This window comes from Rhinolophus sinicus, chromosome 16 (assembly GCF_057876585.1).
Source record: "Rhinolophus sinicus isolate RSI-liver-muscle chromosome 16, RSI-T2T, whole genome shotgun sequence".
Lineage (NCBI taxonomy): Eukaryota > Metazoa > Chordata > Mammalia > Chiroptera > Rhinolophidae > Rhinolophus > Rhinolophus sinicus.
The window spans coordinates 36655641-36677097 of NC_142516.1; the positions used below are offsets into that span (position 1 = coordinate 36655641).

General features: G+C 32.9%; 1 protein-coding gene and 1 pseudogene across 5 annotated transcripts in view; one reads left to right on the plus strand and one right to left on the minus strand.

Annotated features, from left to right (window-relative positions):
- The window catches only part of GKAP1 (G kinase anchoring protein 1), a 65071-nt gene extending 44345 nt beyond the window's left edge, over window positions 1–20726 (plus strand). For 2 of the 5 annotated variants that reach the window (XM_088792788.1, XM_088792787.1), the window contains exons 8-13: window positions 1678–1834; window positions 12053–12150; window positions 14385–14448; window positions 17401–17471; window positions 18113–18190; window positions 20402–20726. In XM_088792788.1, coding sequence (XP_088648914.1) covers window positions 1678–1834; window positions 12053–12150; window positions 14385–14448; window positions 17401–17471; window positions 18113–18190; window positions 20402–20449 — 516 coding nt within the window. In that variant the 3' untranslated portion in view covers window positions 20450–20726. The other 3 variants (XM_019750117.3, XM_019750116.3, XM_088792789.1) reach the window with 2 other exon arrangements.
- Window positions 9479–10272, minus strand: LOC109457315 (prefoldin subunit 4 pseudogene; annotated as a pseudogene).
- Window positions 20727–21457: the final 731 nt, after the last annotated feature.

Below are 21457 nucleotides of genomic sequence, written 5' to 3' on the forward strand. Positions count from 1 at the left end.
ACATGTAAAATGTGTAATTTTATGTAATTGAGTAGATTGTGATAAAATCTTACTTCTTTATCATTGGTGTGCAGAATTTATGTAAAAATTATTTTTAAATGTAAAAGATTGAGCAATACGAAGCTAAAGTAATCAAGCCAGTGTGGTATGGCAGAAGGGTAGTCATAAAGGTTGACAGAATTAAGAATCCGGAAGAGAAACCCTTAAATTTATGTTGTTGATTTTGGACAAGGGTGCCAAGACAATTCAGTAGAGAAAGAATAATCTCAACAGATGATGCTGGATATCCACATGCAAAAGAATGAATTTGGACCCTATTCACACCATACACAAAAAATAACTCAAAATGGGTTACAGACATAAATATAAGAACTAAAACTATAACGCTCTTAGAAGAAAATATAGGAGTAAATCTTTGTGACCTTGAGTTAGGCAGTGGTTTCTTGGATAAATTGGACTTCATTAATATTTAAAACTTTTGTGATACAAAGGACACCATCAGGAATGTGGAAAGGCAACCCACAGAATGAGAGAAAATATTTGTAAATCATATATTTGATAAGAGACTTATATCTAGAATAAAGAACTCTTGGAACTCAAAAATGCATCCCAGTTATAAAGTGGGCAAAGGATCTGAGTGGACATTTTTCTAAAAAGATACACAAATGTCCAATAAGCACATGAAAAGAAACTCAGCACTGTTAGTTATCAGAGAAATGCAACTCAAAACCATAATGAGATACCAGACCACACCTACTCGGGTGGATGTATTAAAAAAAAGACAGGTAATAACAAGTGTTGGTAAGAATGTGGAGAAATTAGAACTCTAATATACTGTTGGTGGGATTGTAAATGGTATGGCTGCTTTGAAAAACCTATCTGGCAATTCCTCAAAAGGTTAAACACAGAATTACCATATGTCCCAGCAGTGTTACTTCAAGGCATATATCTAAGAGAATTGAAAACATGTCATGCAAAAACTTGTGCATGAATGTTTATAGCAACATTATTCATAATAGCCCAAAATGAAAACAACCCAAATGTTCATTAACCGATGAATAGAGAAATAAAATGTGTATCCATCAAAGGGATATTATTTGGCAATAGGGAATACAGTATTGATACACCTTATAATATAGATGAACCTTGGAAGCATTTCGCTAAGTGAAGAAAGCCAGTAACAAAAGACCACATATTGTATTATTCTATTTGTATCAGATATTTAGAATAGCTAAATCTATACAGACAGAAAATGGACTAGTCTTGCCTAGGGGACAACTAAAGGGGGAGGTATTAGGAGGAAATGGGGAATGACTGCTAATAGGTTCACTGTTTCTTTCTGGGGTAATGAAAATTATGAAATTGATTATGGTTGTGGTTGCACATCTCTTTGGACATGCTTAAAATGACTAAATTGTGCATATTAAATGGGTGATTTGTATGTATATGGATAAAAATTATTTTTTAATCAAGTAGTACCTAACAACAACAAAAAGAAGAAAGCATTTGAAAATGTGTCTCTACTGTTTATCTTCTGGAGGTAGAGAAGAATTAGATGGTCGATTGTCTCTGATCATTTTTTTTTCTCTACCCTTCTAGTGGCTGACTGGGTTTATTAAATGCATAATAAATGCATTTTGTGTTAAATGATAGTAAATTATAATTCATTTTTGACAGGAATTGAGTTCTTCTCAGACTTTATCACATGATGGAGGATTCTTCAATAGACTGGAAGATGATGTTCATAAAATTCTTATTAGAGAAAAAAGAAGAGAACAGCTTACAGAATATAATGGAACAGATAATTGTGCTGCTCATGAACACAACCAGGCATGTAAAATAGAAAATTCAATCACAGTGAAATTAAAATACAATTTTTCTTTTTAAAAAAACATAAGCAGTGGAGTTTAATTATGATTCTATTAAGTTACAGTTTTAGGATTTGTCTTAGTCATAGATATTTATATTAAAAAATGTGAAGTACTTCATTCATTGATGAATATTTATTGAGGTACTTTTAGGCTCCAGTGTAGAGAAGTAGGAATACCAAGATGAATGACTGTCCTTCCTTTATATACTCAGAGTGGTAGGGATCAGAGGAGACCTGTAAAGAGAATGTCTGTCATTCAGTATGATGAAGGCTTTAAGAGATACGAACAATAAAAAGGAGGTTTTGAATAGAAAAGTAATAGATCACTCAGGTGAATTGTGAAAAGTATGTATGAAGAAGTGACATTTGGGATTGATTTTGAATGATGAATAAGCTGAGAAATGGAGAAAACCTAGAACAAAGCCCAGAGTTAGGCAAGGCCCTAGTCAGACTGAACATTCCGGAAACTGTAAAATTCTGCATCTAAGAATGTAGAGTTAAATGAGTGTGGGATAACATGACCAGAGAAACAGATTGCATTTAGATTATAAAGGTATTTTTATATGAAACTAAGTGAGAATTTTGTGCTGTAGACCAGGGTTGCAAACCGTGGTCCACAAGTCAGATCTAGTCAGCAGTCTGTTTTTGTAAGGCCCACAAGCTAAGAGTGGTATTCACATTTTAAAAATAGTTTGTTTTTAAAAATCTCATAGAGACCTACAAATCTGCATTTATTTTTCTCACCACAACCTTAAACTATGAACCTATTTACTTTACTTTGTATTAACCTCCAATCCATCAATAACTTCTCCTGGCCTGAAACTTACAGTAAGTAATTTGATTCATATCCCCATGAACACTTACTTTCTCCTTACTTCCATGATTTTCTTTTATTCCCTACCTCCCAGTGTGCAGCATTGGCTCTTACAGAATTGTCTACCCTTTATTCTAATTTAATTCCTGTGCTGCCAGGTATTGCTGGAGTATGTAGTTTTTAAAACAGTGCTAATGTTCTGTTCTGAAAATCAATGCTATGTAACTTTTATCATATCCTCATTGTTCATAATCACCAGGACTGCTTAATAGGCCTTTAATTCATCTCTTTCTGACTTTCTACAATGGCTATTCCAAACTCTAAAAGCCCGTATCTCATTGTTTTACTCTCTTCAGTGGATGTTATTTCTGTTTCCTAAGTTGATAAATTCAATCATTCAACAAATTAAACACCTACTGTATTGTTTTATAGGACACAAGAGAAGTTAGACCCTTAAGACTTTTTTATTCCAAGGCAGCAATAGATTGGTTCATAAATAACACTAACATTAATCCACATGAAAATCCATTTTCAACTTAGTAGTGTGAAATCCTTGCCTGCCCTGAAGTATTCATGAGCTGCTGCTTTTCTGGCATTGAATTAAATTTACTGTTTTCCTGTCTTGTCTTAATTATCAAAGTTTATGTACAGTCCATGTTAACGTTTATGGTTAGCATATTTGCTTCCTTCTTTTTCATTGACTATAATTTTCCCCTCTGTGCTCCATATCTTCTCTTTTTTTTTTTTTTAAGCCATCTCAAATAATTTTTGGATAGAAAGCATGATACTAATATATTTCATCAAATAGGTGTCTCAAACCCTTTGCAAAACAAAGTTGGGTATATGTGTTCAGTTCAATGATTAAGTGATATTAATAATCTAATACAACCATAGGACAATACAGTATAGAAGATAGGGAAAGTCTTTGAAATTAAACAAACCTAATAATACAAAATACAGCTTCTGCAGCTTATCAGCTGTGTTACATTTGGATGAAATTACCTGCTTTTCATGCACTGTTAGTAGGAAAATTAGCAATTATGATATAAATGTTTATCAGAGCATGTACACAGTACACATTTAATAATAGATAATTACTTTTGTACAAGGTAGAAAATGGTAAGTCCAAAAAAGGATATATTGATAAAGTGTCATAGTAATTCACAGGAATGGAGATCAGAGGTGGCTTTCTTAGAAGAAAATTGCTTTTGATTTGGAATTTAAAGGACAGTAGAATTTGAACATGCAGAGGTGAGGAAGAAGAAACTGAAATGCAATGAGTAATGGTAATGAAGTAAAAATATAAACCAACTGAATTAAAACAGAAGGATCATAGAGGAGAATAATATCCAGTAAGTTTGGTAAGGTAGTTTGGAAAAGATTGTGGAGGATTTAAATAGGCCTAATTTATGATTTAGTTGGTAGATAGTAAAGAATTCTTGAAGGTTTTTGAGTAGAGAACAGAGTTTTACATGGTAATATTAACTCCACTGCAGTGCCTAGGAGAAACTGAATGAAGTTGAGGGCTAGTGATAGGAATTAGACAAGACGATAGTATTGTTATGGATATAGAACAACAGTAACATACTACTAATGGTAGTGTAAATTGGTATAACCATTTGGAAAACAATTTGGCATTAACTTTTAAAGTTGAAGATGATGAGCAGACCGTATGTTCTAAAAATTCTACCCTAGATTAAACCCGGGAGATGTTCAAGAAGAATGTTGAAAACTCACTTGTTTGTATTAAAATTGATAGGTGAAATGAATGACAACTATACATAGCAACATGGATGAATATCAAAAATATAATGTTTAATAAAAAAATCAGGTCACCAAATAATAGTTTGATGCCATGTATATAAATCTCAAAAACTAGAAAATTTAATGTATATTTTTAGGACTACATTTATATGTAGTAAAAGACTAAGGGGAAGAGAATGACAACCACAAAATTTCTAACAGTGTATATCCTCAGGAGGATATGACTGGGGAGAAGCACATAGGGGATGCCAAAATATTGGTAATGTTCCCTTTTTTTAAAAAAATTAAATTTATTGGGGTAACACTGGTTAGTAAAATTGTATAGGTTTCAAGTGTACATTTCTATAATACATCGCCATATATTTGACCCCCTTTTCCCTCTTCTGCCAACTCCCTGCCCCCTTACCTTCTGGTAAGCACTGAATTGTTGTCTGTATCTGTGAGTTTTTGCTTCTTTGTCGCTTTCAGTTTTATAGCCCACATATGAGTGAAGTCATGGTTCTTGACTTTTTCTGATTTATTTCTCTTAGCATGATAATATTAAGGTCCATCCATGTTGTTACCAATGGCAGTATTTCATCTTTTCTTATGGCTGTGTAATATTCCATTGTGTATATATACCACATCATCTTTATCCAATCAGCTATGGAAGGACACTTCAGTTGTTTCCATGTCTTGTCCACCATGAATAATGCTGTAGTGAACATAGGGGTACATACGAGGCCGGACAATTAAGTTTGCAAACTTGTTGCAACAATGTTGCTAACCTTTTTTGATATCAGGGATTATTCATTATGAATTTGTACCAACTGGACAAACAGTTAGCCAAGTTTACTATTTGGAAGTGCTGAAAAGTCTGCGTGAAGAAGTTAGATGACCTGAACTTTTCACAAACATTTCATGGCTCTTGTATCACAGTGCACCAGCTCACGTGGCACTGTCTGTGAGGGTTTTTAGCCAGTAAACAAATAACTGTATTGGAACACCCTCCCTACTCACCTGATCTGGCCCCCAATGACTTCTTTCTTTACCTGAAGATAAAGGATATATTGAAAGAAGATGTTTTGATGACATTCAGGACATCAAGGATAATACGACGACAGCTCTGATGGACATTCCAGAAAAAGTTCCAAAATCTCTTTGAAGGATGGACTAGGCTCTGGCATCGGTGCACAGCTTCCCAAGGGGAGTACTTTGAAGGTGACTGTAGTGATATTCAGCAATGGGGTATGTAGCACTTTTTCTAGAATGAGCTCACGAACTTAATTGTCAGACCTCGTAGATCTTTATGAAGAGACGTTTTCAAATTTTGGGGGTAGATACCCAGAAAGATTGCTGGGTCATACAGTAATTCTATTCTTAATTATTTGAAGACCCTCCATACTGTTTTCCATAGTGGTTGTACCAATTTACATTCCCAGCAGAAGTGTAAGAGTGTGCCATTTTCTCCACAGCCTCTCCAACACTTGTTATTACTAGCCCTTTTGATAATAACCTTTCTAACTGGTGTGAGGTTGTATCTCAGTGTGGTCTTCATGTGTGTTTCCCTAATAGCTAGTGAGGTTGAACACTTTTATATATCTGTTGGCTGTTTTTATGTCGTCTTGGGAGAGATGTCTGTTCAGGTCCTTTGCCCATTTTTTAATTGGGTTGTTTGTTGTTTTGTTGTTGAGTCGTATGTGTTCTTTATATATTTTAGATATTAGCCCCTTATTCGAGGTGTTGTTTGCAAATATCTTCTCCCACTCAGCTGGTTGCCTCTTTGTATTGTTGATGGTTTCTTTTGCTGTGCAGAAGCTTTTTAGTTTGATATAGTCCCGTTCGTCTATTTTTGCTTTTACTTCCCTTGCCTTTGATGTTACTTCTCCCCATCCCACCCCTCGCCTCCTTTTTCTCCTCATTGTACTCCTTTCTCAGAGAAAGCTTCTCTTTTTTCCAAGCTTATAATCCCTTTTTACTATACACTAATATACCAAGAATTTTTAAAGGTGAAAAATAGTTCGACCCCAATTTAACCATTCTTAACACAATATTTGGTTCCATTTTTGAATACTCATTTTCTAGGAAAATGCTACATGTATAAGCACTTAAAAATAATTGTAACAGTAAGGAACATAGTTCCATAGCCTTTTTTGTAAACCATGCATTATATGTTGTCAAATCAACATGCTGTTAATTTCCTTGGTCAATGCTTTGTAATTGAACATTGAGGTTGTTTAGAATTAGTCACCATATGTTCATTGAACATATTCATATATTTAATTTTTGATGAATCATTTCCTTGGAATAAATTCTTAAAAGTAATAATTGAATCAAAGGATATAATAAACATCTGTGTTGCTCTTGATATGTTATCAACATTGTTTTCTATCAGCAGGATAATTTTTCCATAACTTCACTGGCATTGGGTAGATCATCCACTCCTGATCTCATTCCCCTTTATGGGTTTCAGATCTGTTTTTTTTATTTCCCTTATGGCGTATTTCACCCTTTGATTCTATGGATGCCTTATATTTACTGTGTCCAAACTCAGGCTCATCATTTACTCTCCATACTAAGCATTTGGCTTGACTTCCATCATTTCTGTTTTTAGTTCACCATTTTATCTAGAGATCCAGACTCTAAACCTTTTTCACTTTTCTGTTTTCCAGGGCTTGGGAATTATTAAGTTTTGAAATATTTTTCAAATCTGTCTTTTATGTTCTCAGTAACAATTTCTCTAATTTAGGCCCTTATCTCTTACTGGTATTATTTCAGTAATCTTTTAACAAGTCATTCTGCCTCCTACCTTCTGATGCTAGGTAATTTATCTTATACATTGCTAACATATGACTTTTTAAAAAGCATAATACCCACCATGCCACACCATATCCTTAAACTTCAATGTCTGTTGAATCAATTACAGCAGGTCCATGAATAGTGCGGTCTCATTTAATGTCATTTCATTATATTGTTGATAAGATGCTGGAGGAACTTAACAGTTGTTTTGTATCAATTAGCCTGTGGTAAAATCGGTTTTGTTTTATGTAGTTCTGCTTCAAGTTGCAGAATTGATCCATGACCTTAAGTGAAGACTTAATGTACAGTGTCCTTGCCTTGACATGTAAAGTTCTCAGGCTGTGCTTTTCAAACTGGGAGTCCCAGCTCATTTAACTGGTCTTGAAATCAATTTAGAAGATTGTTACCAGCACTTATAAAATGAAAAAAGTGTCAGAGTATATGCATATATCTATTCATAGTTTATGAAAGTTATTTCTGTGTGTGTATTTTGTTGTGGTACTTTTCTATGGGTGTATACTCCTCCCCTTCCCTCCCAGTAATGTAGAAACTTTTGTATGGACCATTTTTTAGTGAAATGCAGATGGCAAACATGTCAGGTCATTAAGTAATAATTCTTGAACATTAAATAATTGAGTTTTTAATAACTAAATTTCTTTCTTTTACCCACACTGAGAAAAAAATTTTTTTAAATATACCAGTTTAACATTTCTTGCTTACTATTGAAACTGTACACTTTTTCATGTTTATTTGTCATATGCCTGTTATGTAGGTTGTGACTTACATTTTCCAGCTTTTCATTTATCTTTTATTTTGTTACAGTATTTTTGGAAACTTTTCATCAAGTTAAATCTATCAGTTTTTTTCTTTTAATTGTCTCAGTTTGGAATCATGTTCAGAAGGGCTTTCCTACTAAAAAATGGTAGATATATTAATCCTGATTTCAATAGTTAGGTGGTTTAATTTTTTCAAAATTAAAACTATTTTATATTAAGTAATTATATACTCAGTATAAAACAATTTTGATAAATTTTTAAATGAAATGAAATCTTCCATAATCTCATGTTTTAAGAGAATTGTTAAGAATTTGTTGTGTATCCATCCTTCCAGCCTTTTTCCTTGGCATATAGTATCACAATTTTGGAATCACGTTAATATATTTTACAGTTTATATAAACATTTTTAGTGAATTCAGAGTTTATAGTTTTGTAAATTTTCCATATATTTAGCCCATATCCTATAGTTTAAACTCATGTCCACTTTTTTTGTTGTAATAAATCTGCAGTAAACACTCTGATAGATACTCTTCCCCCCTCACTTATCTATTTAAGATAAATTCCTAGAAGTGAGATTCCTGGGCCTAATAGTTTCTCTCTTTCTCTCCCTCTCTCTTTTTTCTTTTCTTTTCTTTTCTTTTCTTTTCTTTTCTTTTCTTTTCTTTTCTTTCCTTCCTTTCCTTTCCTTCCTTTCCTTCCTTTCCTTCCTTTCCTTCCTTTCCTTCCTTTCCTTCCTTTCCTTCCTTTCCTTCCTTTCCTTCCTTTCCTTCCTTTCCTTCCTTTCCTTCCTTTCCTTCCTTTCCTTCCTTTCCTTCCTTTCCTTCCTTTCCTTCCTTTCCTTCCTTTCCTTCCTTTCCTTCCTTTCCTTCCTTTCCTTCCTTTCCTTCCTTTCCTTCCTTTCCTTCCTTTCCTTCCTTTCCTTCCTTTCCTTCCTTTCCTTCCTTTCCTTCCTTTCCTTCCTTTCCTTCCTTTCCTTCCTTTCCTTCCTTTCCTTCCTTTCCTTCCTTTCCTTCCTTTCCTTCCTTTCCTTCCTTTCCTTCCTTTCCTTCCTTTCCTTCCTTTCCTTCCTTTCCTTCCTTTCCTTCCTTTCCTTCCTTTCCTTCCTTTCCTTCCTTTCCTTCCTTTCCTTCCTTTCCTTCCTTTCCTTCCTTTCCTTCCTTTCCTTCCTTTCCTTCCTTTCCTTCCTTTCCTTCCTTTCCTTCCTTTCCTTCCTTTCCTTCCTTTCCTTCCTTTCCTTCCTTTCCTTCCTTTCCTTCCTTTCCTTCCTTTCCTTCCTTTCCTTCCTTTCCTTCCTTTCCTTCCTTTCCTTCCTTTCCTTCCTTTCCTTCCTTTCCTTCCTTCCTTCCTTCCTTCCTTCCTTCCTTCCTTCCTTCCTTTCTTTCTTTCTTTCTTTCTTTCTTTCTTTCTTTCTTTCTTTCTTTCTTTCTTTCTTTCTTTCCCTCCCTCCTTTCCCTCCTTTCCCTCCTTTCCCTCCTTTCCCTCCTTTCCCTCCTTCCTTCCCTCCCTTTCTCTATCTCTGTCTCTCTCTCTCTCTCTTGCTCGCTCTCTCTCTCTCTTTTTTGCTTAACTGATTTTAATAACATAAAACTCCTACTCTTGATATAATCGTTATACAAAATACTAGATGAATACTGTCTTCTTTTAAAAATATAAATAAGCAGGATGTGAAAATAAGCAAGTTTCCATTAAATAAATGAAAAATTTTTAAAGAAAGATTTGCTTTCTATATCATTTGAAGAAGGGAAGAAATGATTTAAACAATATTCAAGTTTATTAAACAAATTTTAAAAAGTATTTTAAAATGTTTAACTTTCATCAGCTTCAAGGTTTATATTGCTTCCAAATTTTGCATGTAACTGAACTTTCAAATATGCTAACACTCGCTGAATTGATTCCACTCTGGATTCTAGGGCGTTAATTTCTCCTTGCAAATTTGCTTTGCTCTTTTAACATTTCTGGTGTTTCTTCTTGAGAATGGCTAATGAAAACATCACCAATTTGATAAGGTATCATTAAGCTGTTGTCATCTGTAAGCATGATGTCCTTACAAGCATCGTCTAAATTTTGGAGTTGCTTCCTTCCTGTGATTCTACTTGTGTTTCTTGCAAACTTGTTTATCTTTTGTTGATCTTTAAAAGAAACATTGGCATTTTCTGCAGTCACCTTCTTCGTGGTGGCTGCCATCTTGGGCTGAATATTTCTAAGTTTGATCTACCCACCTTATTCCTTAAACTAGAAAGTTGGAGTGTCCATCTTTCTCACCTGCCACATTCGACCTCTTGTCAAATGCTCTTGATTCTGCTTCCAATTAATTTCTCACATGGTACACTTATTTTCATTTAAACTCCTTCCACCCTAATCCAAGGCATAATCTTCTCTGGCCCAAGCTTGTAGTAGCAATTAAAAGGTCTTTCACCTGTTTCACCCGACTCTAATCCATTTTCCACATATCATCCTTTAAAAACATAAGTCTAACATAAATCTTTTTTTTTAAATTGTAACATAAATCTGATAGAGCCACTCAAAATCCTTCACTGCCTTCTATTTTACTCAGAATTGTATGCAGACAGACCACTGTTATGGCCTACAAGGCCCTCCAAGATCAGGCCTCTATCTGTTTTTCCAAAATCATTTTGTACTGTCTTCCACCTCACTAAGCTCCAACCACACTGACCTTTTTCTTCAGATTCTCCCTCTAGGCTCTTTCCTGCCTCAGAGTCTTTAAACATACTGTTCCTTCTACCTGCAAAGCTGTTACCTCTTTTTACTTAGCCAATTCCTACCGATCATTCAGGGTTCATCTTAAGTGTCACTACCTCAGAGAGCGCTTCCCTGATCTAGGAGGGAATAATCCACATTACTCCCTTTATATCACTATGCTTTTCTTCATAGTTTAAACCTTAGTTTCTAATTGTAGCGTTTCCTTATGTCAGATCTGCCTCCTGCACCAGACAAGTGCTATAAGGGCAAGAATCTTTTCAGTTCTATTCACTATTGTATACCAGCACCTAGCAGTTAGGTGCTCAGTGAGTAATTTTGGAATAAGTTAATGTTACCATATCTCTTATTAGATAAATAGAACCAATCTATACTGTTACCAAAAGTATGACTTTGGGTCAATTTTTCACATTTAAGTTTGTTTATTTTCGTATATGTTGCAAGATGGCAGGTATTTAACTTAATTTTCCCAGTTAGCCATTTGTCCTGTAACCTACCATTATTCTGTAATTCAGTCTTTTCTCACTTCTTTAAAAACACTAGGTATTACAATAAATTCTAGTATCTTAAATCTCTTTCTGGACTTGGTCACCCTAGGTGCTATGACCATGCTATTTCAGTTATTTTTGCTGTATATTATAGAATTATTTGTTAGGCAGATTCTTCTTCATTGCATTAATTTTTCACCTGTTTCCATCCTGTATTCTCCCAGATGAACTCTTGCTGAGTTCCAAAGTAAAAAATCCTATTGGAATTTCGATTGAAAATTTGTTGAATTTACAAAGTAATACTTAGTAACATTTAGCCTTCCTATCTACAAACATACTTTGTTTGTGTCCCTTTTTAGTATTTTGTAATTTTCATTATGGATCCTGAAAATTTCTAAATTTTAGTCTTAGAGATATTTTATTACTAATAGTATCTTGTATCTGCTAATTGCTGATATAGAGAAAAGTTATTTATTTATTTATTGTTTATTATTTATTTTGTGTTTTTTCTCATAAGTTTTCAATTCTTTTGGGTCTTTAAAGATGGACTAATAACAACTTGTCACAGAACACTTTTAATATGTTTATTCATAGGATTATCATTTCAAAGCCCTGATATTATTTGCAGTTTGAGATTAATTATAAATATCTTAGTTGCTTGCATTGTACATAACTACAATTATATCATTGAGTAGAAGTGGAAATAAGTCAACAGTTTAAGTTTGCTGTAAAAAAATGAATCAAAATCGGGAAAACTGGGATTTTTTTTCCACAAAGGAATACTGTGAACCGTAATTGTCAGACTATCTTAGTTCTAAAGTAGTGTTTTTCTCTCTGTAGGAAGTAGTTCTGAAAGATGGAAGAATTGAAAGACTAAAGTTGGAACTTGAAAGGAAAGATGCTGAAATCCAGAAGCTGAAAAATGTGATTACTCAGTGGGAGGTTTGTATTTATTTTCTGTTGTAAACTAGTAATTGGCACATTTTCTGTTTTTCTTACATGTAAATATGTTTAATATTTGATTGATAGGAGTAATGTTTCTGCTGTTTAGGTTTTTAAACTCTCTTTAATGATATCAAATATGAATGATAATATAATTTATTGTATAGTCTAATGGTAAAGATAAACATGTAAATAATTCCATTATACTGTAGACTTTATAATTGAGATTTGACTGAGTGCTCCGGAAGCACAAAAACAGGAATAAATTAGTTACTGTTATTTAAAATTGTTAAGGATTTCACAGAGAAAATGGTATTTCCTGATAGAGAGAACAACACACCCGATGCATGGGAATGGTAGGAAATACATTGTTGCTGATATTTAGAGGAAAGAGCAATTGTAGAAGGTGAGATTGGAGATGTTAGTTGGGGTCAGAATGGGAAGGCATTTGGATTTAGACAAAGAGGGCAGTAAATGTCTTTAGTAAGAAAGTGACATGAGAATTGTTTTGTGGGTGGTAATGCACATAGCTGAGGCCTGGAGTGAATATAATATAGTCTGGTAAAACAATTAACAGGTATTAATTATGAAAGCATGAGTACATTTTGAGCTGGTTTGGGCAGTGGGAATAATAGATCCCATTTTGGATATGTTGAGTTTGAAATGGCTGTACATTCAGGAACAGATGTTCAGGATGCAGTTGGGCACAGCGGAGTCACAACATATGTGCATTTAACTTAACTGTAAGTGCTCTCTTTTTCATGAAATTAAAAATACCAATAAGGGCACTGCATTTCATTTGTGCTCTTTATTATAAATTGTATGGTACTAGTATTTTGTACATTTCTGTTTTTATAGATGCATTTACTATTCAGGATTGTATATACAAAACTTTGCTATTTTTATGGGCAATATAAAGAATTTTCATGGGTAATTTTGCTCATTTGCAGTTTTTGCTTTATGAGCTGACTGTAGACCCTAAGGCTGGTATAAGAGGTGCCTCCATGTACATTGACCTAGACCTTGGACAAAAGGCTAGAAATAGTTTGGTGAGATACTAACATTGATTGAAGCCCTGAGAGTGAGAATTTCATAGTACTGTAGGTAGTTTTATATTCACCATGTATATATTTCTATAGTAACAGTGACTATAGTTGTAGTTACTGTATAAGTTTTTCACCTTCATATTTTTATGTTTCTGACTTACCTTCCTCCTCCATTTCTAAGCTGCTCAGAAGTCCTTCTCCCTTTATATTTACTGTGGTGCTGACTTCAGTGTATTGTCTGCAGTATTACTCAGCTACATTACTGATTTATCATCCAGTAAATTTTTACAGTCATTTGTTCTGATTTCTTGTTTTCTATAATGTATTAAATGTATTGTTTTTCTAATATATTAATGTATTAAGTATTTATAAGTAATTCAGAGTGTGTTGTATGTTGAATAAGGGTGGTGTGGGGTAAAATTTCCCAGATTATGGATGTTAATGTGGGGACATAGTTCCTCTTGTTCGTAAATGTATAATTGTGTCATTTATGTAGTATGAGAAGAAGCTAAGCCATTGGGGGGGAAATTGAAAAAGAATTAAAATATATTTCATTAAATTACTAGTTCATATCAACCAAAAATTACTTCAACAATATTTAATTAGTGAAATAACAAAAGATTAGTAAATTTAGCCCTAACTGAGTAGACAGAACTGCACTGTGGAAGTCAGTAACCACAACCTGTGTGTACCTTAATTTAAAGTTAAATAAAATTAAAAACTTTTTTCTCAGTCACACTAGGTGCATTTCCAGTTGTTAAGAGCCACATATTGGACACTGGCAGATATAAAACAGATACAGAAAGTTCTAGTATAGTACTGAATAGTCCTGGTATAGAGCTATGAATCATTTTTCCTTTTGTTTTCATCTAATTATTTTGAATTGTTAAGGATTTTATTTGTGGGAGAAAAGGAAAGTCTTTAGGAAAACTTAATATTTTCCTGAGTTTTTTTCCACTTTTATCCCTCTTTATTTTTCAATCACCTATAATACTAATTTCTACTGTTATACCAGGGATTAAATTTTAGGAGTAGACAGTTCTGAATACATTTTCCTCCATCTTGTTTCTTTCAAAAATAACTTATGTTTTTGAGCAAGCCAAGAATTCATAGCTCCATTAATTGATAGTAGAGTATTAACTATATCATTTATCTTTTAAAAATAAATCTTTTTTCTTTGACTATTAGGCAAAATATAAAGAAGTAAAGGCAAGAAATGCACAGTTATTGAAAATGCTTCAGGAAGGTGAAAGTAAGTGATTTTTGTGATTTTAGAATTAAAAGTTAATCTTAAAAAATATTTGAAGATAATTTTTTAAGATTTATGATTTATTAACAAATAGAATGGTCTCCCAGAGTGATACAAACTGGATTGTTGCTGATACTACAAGTCACACGATACCACCTTAGCTATTATACAAATTTAAAACTATTCAGATAAGAGAAATCGTGAAATTTCAATTCTGATAAGTTATTAGACTGTATTTAGCAGGAAAGCAGGAACATTGGCTTAAGATTCTGCTTTTTAATAATTAAAGGAGAAGGCCTATTATCATGTTAGGTTTTCCTTCTCCCCGACCCACCACTCTTCACACTTTTGCTGCCACTCTAAACTTTTGGCAATAAGGCACCAGCAGGAAGCTAAAGAAATTAATCAAAAATGGTTAGAGATAATAAATTAATAAAACTGATGTTATATGAAAACCCCACAAATCATTTGATTTCCTGACTGTTTACCTAGTGACACTTACTTTGGAAGTTCTATGAAAATTTTCCATTCATAACAGAAAAAATGTATATTAATTTTTTAATATAAAGTTTATGCAAAGGAAATTATAAACCATGAAAGAGATATAGAGAAAGACATGAATAAATGAAAAAAATCTTCTAAATAAAATTAAATCTAATAATAAATATTAATGAAATCCCAAATATAGCTCCTGTTAATAAGTATTAATGAAATCCCAAATACAGCTCCTGTATTGTATAGCACTTAAGAGGTGAAACTCACCTTGAAGAATAAGTAAACAAGACCAACAAATTGTTTCAAATATGATGATACTGGGAGTGGAATTGCCCAAACAAAATTTAAACTGTATTATTAAATAACAGTTATTAAAACAATATGTGTAAAAACCAGAAATCCAGTCCAGTTGAGCAGAATATATAATCTGGAAGTAGATTCAAACTTATTTTTTTATAACTTTTGTTTTTTATAACTATACTTTAACTATTATACAGCTTAACTATGATAAAATAGAAGTTAAAGAATAATGAAAAAAAAAAAAAGAATAATGGGGAAAGGCATTAATTGGACAATTAGATATCAATATCCTAATGAGATTCATTTATATCTGTGCATGTTACTGAACTTCATGCGATTTATTTAATGAATAATATTATGAAAACAAAATAATTGTTTGCAAGGTATGTTTCTAATTGAAAAAATTAAGCGTATCATTGGACATTGGATATATGATTTTTAAATATGTCAAAGTAAATATTCCTTCGTTAAGGAAATATTTGTAAAAAGTGAGAAAATTAACAAAAACTTCCTCTCAATAATGGATGAAAAATGGCTACCAGTAAATAAAATCAGTGTCCATACTCCATACTATAAATAATCCAAGTAGAAGAATTTTATATAGGACTATTACATGAAAAATATTCACAGTACATTATACACAGTAGAGTATACATATCGTAGCATTTATAATTTAAGTGTAAATACAGTCAGTTCTGTTAAATGTAACATGTTCCTAAAAATCACCAATCTGTGAAAGTCACAGTTAAAACCACAAGGTTTGGGGGAAATGGAGTAAGGAGCATACAACACTCAAAAACTTTATCAGTGACACATTAAAAAAAAGATAGAACTCTAATAAAAACAGTGTAACAGTTTATATGTATTAAAATGGTTAATTAAACACATAAATACTGTAATATAGCACTTTACCTTGAAAACAACCTAGTTTACTTGTAGAAGTAGGCTTCAGAGGGTTGCAGTTTGTGTGTTCCTGGTAAGTGATAAGAGGCTTGAAAGTTGGTGTCGTTCTTAACACACAGTGACCTGAGATAGCTGGTGATATTTGAGATGTGTGTGTGGGTGCAGTTGTCTGTGTTCACGAAATTGCGCTTAAGCAAATGAAAAATTCCTGTTATATTTAAGTTCCCTAATATATCAGTGTCATTGAAACAGGCATTATAGGAGAACTGATTGTAGTTAAAATATTACATAATTATTAAAAACCACTAGTGCTCAGAGTGTGTGTGTGTGTGTGCGCGCGCGCGCGCGCGCTCTGGAGATGGAGGAGTAGAATGTATAATTTGTAAAAGTTCCCAAGTTGATTCTTGAGAGACTGATTTGTTTCTTGATAGTGTTACACCTTACTGCATATTAAGCTATGACAAATAAATTTGAATTACAGTGTTATATTTGTATAGCTGTGGTGACATCAGTACTCTAAAATATTTAAACATTTCCTTCTTTACTAATTTTATTACAATTTTATCTCTTCAATCTCTTCTAGCTTGTTTTGAAAGTTGAATAAATTGTTCATCCATTAGCCATTACCATGGGTTAAGGATTTGTCAGCCATGTGGAGATCTCTAAAGCTGAAGAAAAATGCAACCAAAATATAGATCTCTTGCTTCCACAGAATGGGAAAAACCTCTAGACAAATAGTTCTGAGAGACCACAGATGTTGTATGATTAATTATGACCATATGAGTCACATTTATTTGAGAGTGCTTTATTGGTATGAAATGTGACATAAAAGTGTTTGTGGGCTTTGTATGCTGACCCTGACAATTTTTAACAAAACAAAACAGCAAACAGAAACACTCTACATTTTTTAATCCTGAAAATTAGTCAATTTTCAAGAAAATTTCCCTTTGTGAAATTTTTTATTTTCTTGTGTCCTTGTCCTTTTTAGTATAGCTGGAAAAACTTACTCTTTCATCCTATCTGTACAATTAATATTTTAACGCTACAGAAAAATAAAATTTCCAAGAAAAACTGCTGTGGTGATAATGATCAGAATTTACCTGGGAAAAATAAGAGTGATATAGGATCAAGAAATACATTCATTAAGTATGAGGAAAATCTTTGCCTGGCTGCATTGCTGTATTGGTTCACTGAAGTGTTGTTAAAGTATTTGAGTGGTTGAAAAGATTATGCTACTCTTTTTTCCTTTTTTGTTAGTGAAAGATAAAGCAGAAATACTTCTGCAAGTTGATGAATCACAGAGTATCAAGAATGAGCTAACTATACAGGTAAGGAAAACTATATAAGATTGGTTTTCTTAAGCTGTCCTCTAGTTTTGAATTATGAAACTTGACTAAACAAAAATATAGCCCATGAACACTGCAAGAAAGTGATATAAATTATATTTCATCATTATGTAATAGCAAATGAATAAAAAGTCTGTTTACTGTGTAGGAGAGGTATATATGTCCTGAATAGAGGAAGATAAGGTTGTATTTTAGTTGATGTGGACTATGAGTATAGAGATAGAAAGGGCAGATAAAACATCCTGCTCTTGGACTTGATTTTCTCCCCTTCAGTCCTCATTCTGTGGTCTAGAACAGTGAGCTTGTCCTATCTATCTTTAATACACAGCTGAATAAAATGCCTAATTGAAATTGGGGTGGCGGAGAGGGGTTCTTGTTCTGATGCTCATTCATCCAGTAGTCAAAAACCATCATTGTGGGTGGCCCGTTAGCTCAGTTGGTTAGAGTGTGGTGCTAATAACACCAATGTTGCCGGTTTGATCCCCGCATGGGCCACTGTGAGCTGCGACCCTCTTTAAAAAACAAATGAACAAAAAAACCATCATTGTGAATAAGTGTTAAGAATTAAGATTATTTGCCTAAAAAGACAAAGTCTTCTTTTAAACTGAATTATTTGGTTATAGGTGACTTCACTTCATGCTGCATTAGAACAAGAAAGATCTAAAGTGAAAGTATTACAAGCAGAATTAGCCAAATATCAGGTATGCTTTTATAATTTTGAAAGTGTTTACATCACAAATAATACAGTTGAAATAGATACTATGTAACAATAAATGCACTATCCTTAGGCCAAAATTTATTCATCAAAAATATTAATAATTTTGTTACTATTGATTATATAATTTATGTTTTAGGAAGTGTTAAGGTTATTCTAGGTGTTAGTATATACAGCAATAACTAAAGTATTTCAGAAAAATTCTTGGTACTACATAGATAATGTGGCATACATGCTATTGAATCATATCGAGGGAAGGCACATGACATTTGTCCCATTATATAATAAGTTTAACTACTTGGATACAGCAATATCTCCTAGATGTCTTCATTGTAAAGGTATATTTTCCCCTTTGTAATTAATAAATAATATGTGGAGTGATACTTTGGGATTGTGTGAATATCCTTTTCTTTTTATCCAGTGGTTTAGTATCCATTGATGATATTTTGTAGCAGTTACTATTTTGGTGCTTACAAAATAATGATTTTTCTAATTCTGTCATTTCTTCTGCATTTATAAGCTGGCATTAAGCATTTTTTTTTTCTGGATGAAGCAGTAAAAAATATCAGTGCTTTGTTTCAATATATGTGTATATGTATTTGTGTGTATACACACAGAAACACACACGTTTGTATGTACGTGTGTATGTGTGTCTAAGTAATGATATAAAATGTGTTAACTAATGAGGGGTCATAGTCAAAAACATATGAAAGCCATTGGTGGCCTAGAGAACATAAAAATTGTTTAGCCCCAGCTTTGATATCTCATCAGAAGGATAATTTGCCTGGGAGGCTTTGAAAAGGGTCCTTGAATTTTTGTGTGTTTTTAAAAATCTTGTTGAGAAGCAAGGTAAGAGTTTTAAGTTGTATAACATTGGATCTTATGTGATTATCTACCTTGTAGAAATTTTTTTGGTAAATCTATTTTTATTTTCCTCCTATCAGGAAATAAATCTTATTTTTTAATACATATCATTACACATCTCAGGTTCCACATAACCTCTTTATACTTATTTTCTCTGAAAGAATCCTTGCAAATCTTTTATTTGGTCAGGAATGAATAATAGCGTTCTTATACTTGATTTTTTAAAAAAGAAAGTTGATATAGAAATGTTTTTGATCACCAAGAAGGAAGTGGTAGCAGAAAAAGGATAAAAGGGACAAGGAGAAGCTGCCAACATTATTAAATGGGCCTGGGTTTCATGTGCCCCTGATATAGCCACCATTTTAAGAAATGTACTTTCCACAGACAAGTAGTTCCCAAACTTGGCTGCCCATCTGAATCACTTGGGAACTTTTTGAATTACACAGATGATTCAGCCCAGCCCTGGTAATTGTGAATAAACAGGTCAGAATTTTAAAAATATTACTACTCGGGTGATTCTAATGATCAACTAAATTTGAGTACCATTGCTATAGTTTATAAAAATGGAGAAAAAAACTAAAAAAATTGTAAGGCAAAAATATATCAAACCATTATTTATGGTTAAAATGTGGAGGTAGAGTAGTTATGGGTGATTTTAATTTTCTACTTTGTACTTTCCATATTCCTATAGTGAGTATTTATTTCTCAAATCAGAATAAGGCATAAAATGTTATGTTAAAAGTAGTTAATGTAAAATACTTGTCTTTTAAGCTGCTTTTCTCTTTCCTTGGCTGAAGTCAGATACTACAGATGGAGTTTCAGTTGGAGCACATTCAATACAGATGTGTATTTGTCACTGAGCAATATAAAAAGTATAACCTACTTTTCAACCCAGTGATGAAAAAAATCAGATTTCTAATGTTGTCTTAATATGAACAAGACTAGACAAAACTTGCATAGAAATTTATTTACCCAAAAGGGTCAAGAACTGAATTACCAAATTTGCTGATCATATGGAATTGTTTTAGTAGTGATCAAAATTTGTATTTTAAAAACAACCTAGCACAGTCCAAATGAGTTTTTAAAAATAAGGTATTGGTGATCTTACTAAGTCTAGACTAATTCAAATAGACATAACAACCACCTTTAACCATTTGTAAAAATAACCATGTAAAAGTAATTTAGTAGTATGCACATTCAAATTCACAACAAACTTAAAAAGTAAATTGCTTCCTTCTCATACCTAAAAATGCCTTTGGTTTCATATATTCTTAAAATGAAAATGCCCCCAAAATGGTATTTCCTAAATAATTTGCCCTATTTTTCTTTACAGGGTGGCAGAAAAGGGAAAAGAAACTCTGAATACGACCAGTGTAGGTGATTCCATTAGCCTTTGAGGTCAACACAAAAATTAAAACTTTCAGGGTTTTGCAAAAATGTACATATTTAATGCTGTGCAACTGCTAAACTATGCAGTTTTTGTTGGAGAAATACTTAAAACGATTAGCTCACTAACAGTCTATGGTTTTTTTGTCCTTTTGGCTTAAAGTGAAAAGAAGAAAAAATAGAATTCCAGCAGAACTCAGTGATTGTTGTTTACTATCCATACTTCTTACCACTTTAGTTTTTCATCAGTCAATAAAATTAATTTACTCTTCCATTATGTTTGACTTTTTCAGTTTCAGAAACAATGTGAAAGTATTATTTTTGCTTATAGCACAACCAGTTAATTGGATCATTTAAGTTCAGTGAATATTTACTCAGTACTTTCTGCATGCAAAAACCTATGGGACATACAAGTTGAGTTAAAAATGGTTGATATCCTCAAGTAGCTTATGCTTAGAAGAAGTAGAAGGTAGATTGGATAAAGACAACAGCAAATATAATTACCGTACAGATTAGAGTGTGATATCATGTTGCTTGGAAATTGAGAAAACTTAAATGATAGAGTTTTTGGAGGGTAGATACCTTTTCTGTAAATTTGTTGAAAGGCAGTCTAGGGAGAAGGAACAAACTCTGGGCTGAAATGTTTGTTTAAAGAACAGTATGGCCTAAGGACAGAAACGTGGCACACTGAGAATAGACAGAATGTTGATGTGGGGGTGAAATGAGAGATTTTTCATTGGTACGATCAGATACTCGAATAATTAGTAGTTTATGGGATTCACTTTTTTAGTGTAGTCAGTGAAATACAAATATGATTCATTAAAATGCCAAAGATTTTTTGGTTTTATAACAAAGATGAACACATAAATACTGGTCTTGGCCTCCAAAACTAGAGTTCTAGGAAAGATTCCACTTTATACAGTCTCTGAAGAAAAAAATACTTAATGTCATCATTGCATACATGTCTGGCTTCTTCCATAAGGTTACATGAACCTTGCAAAGA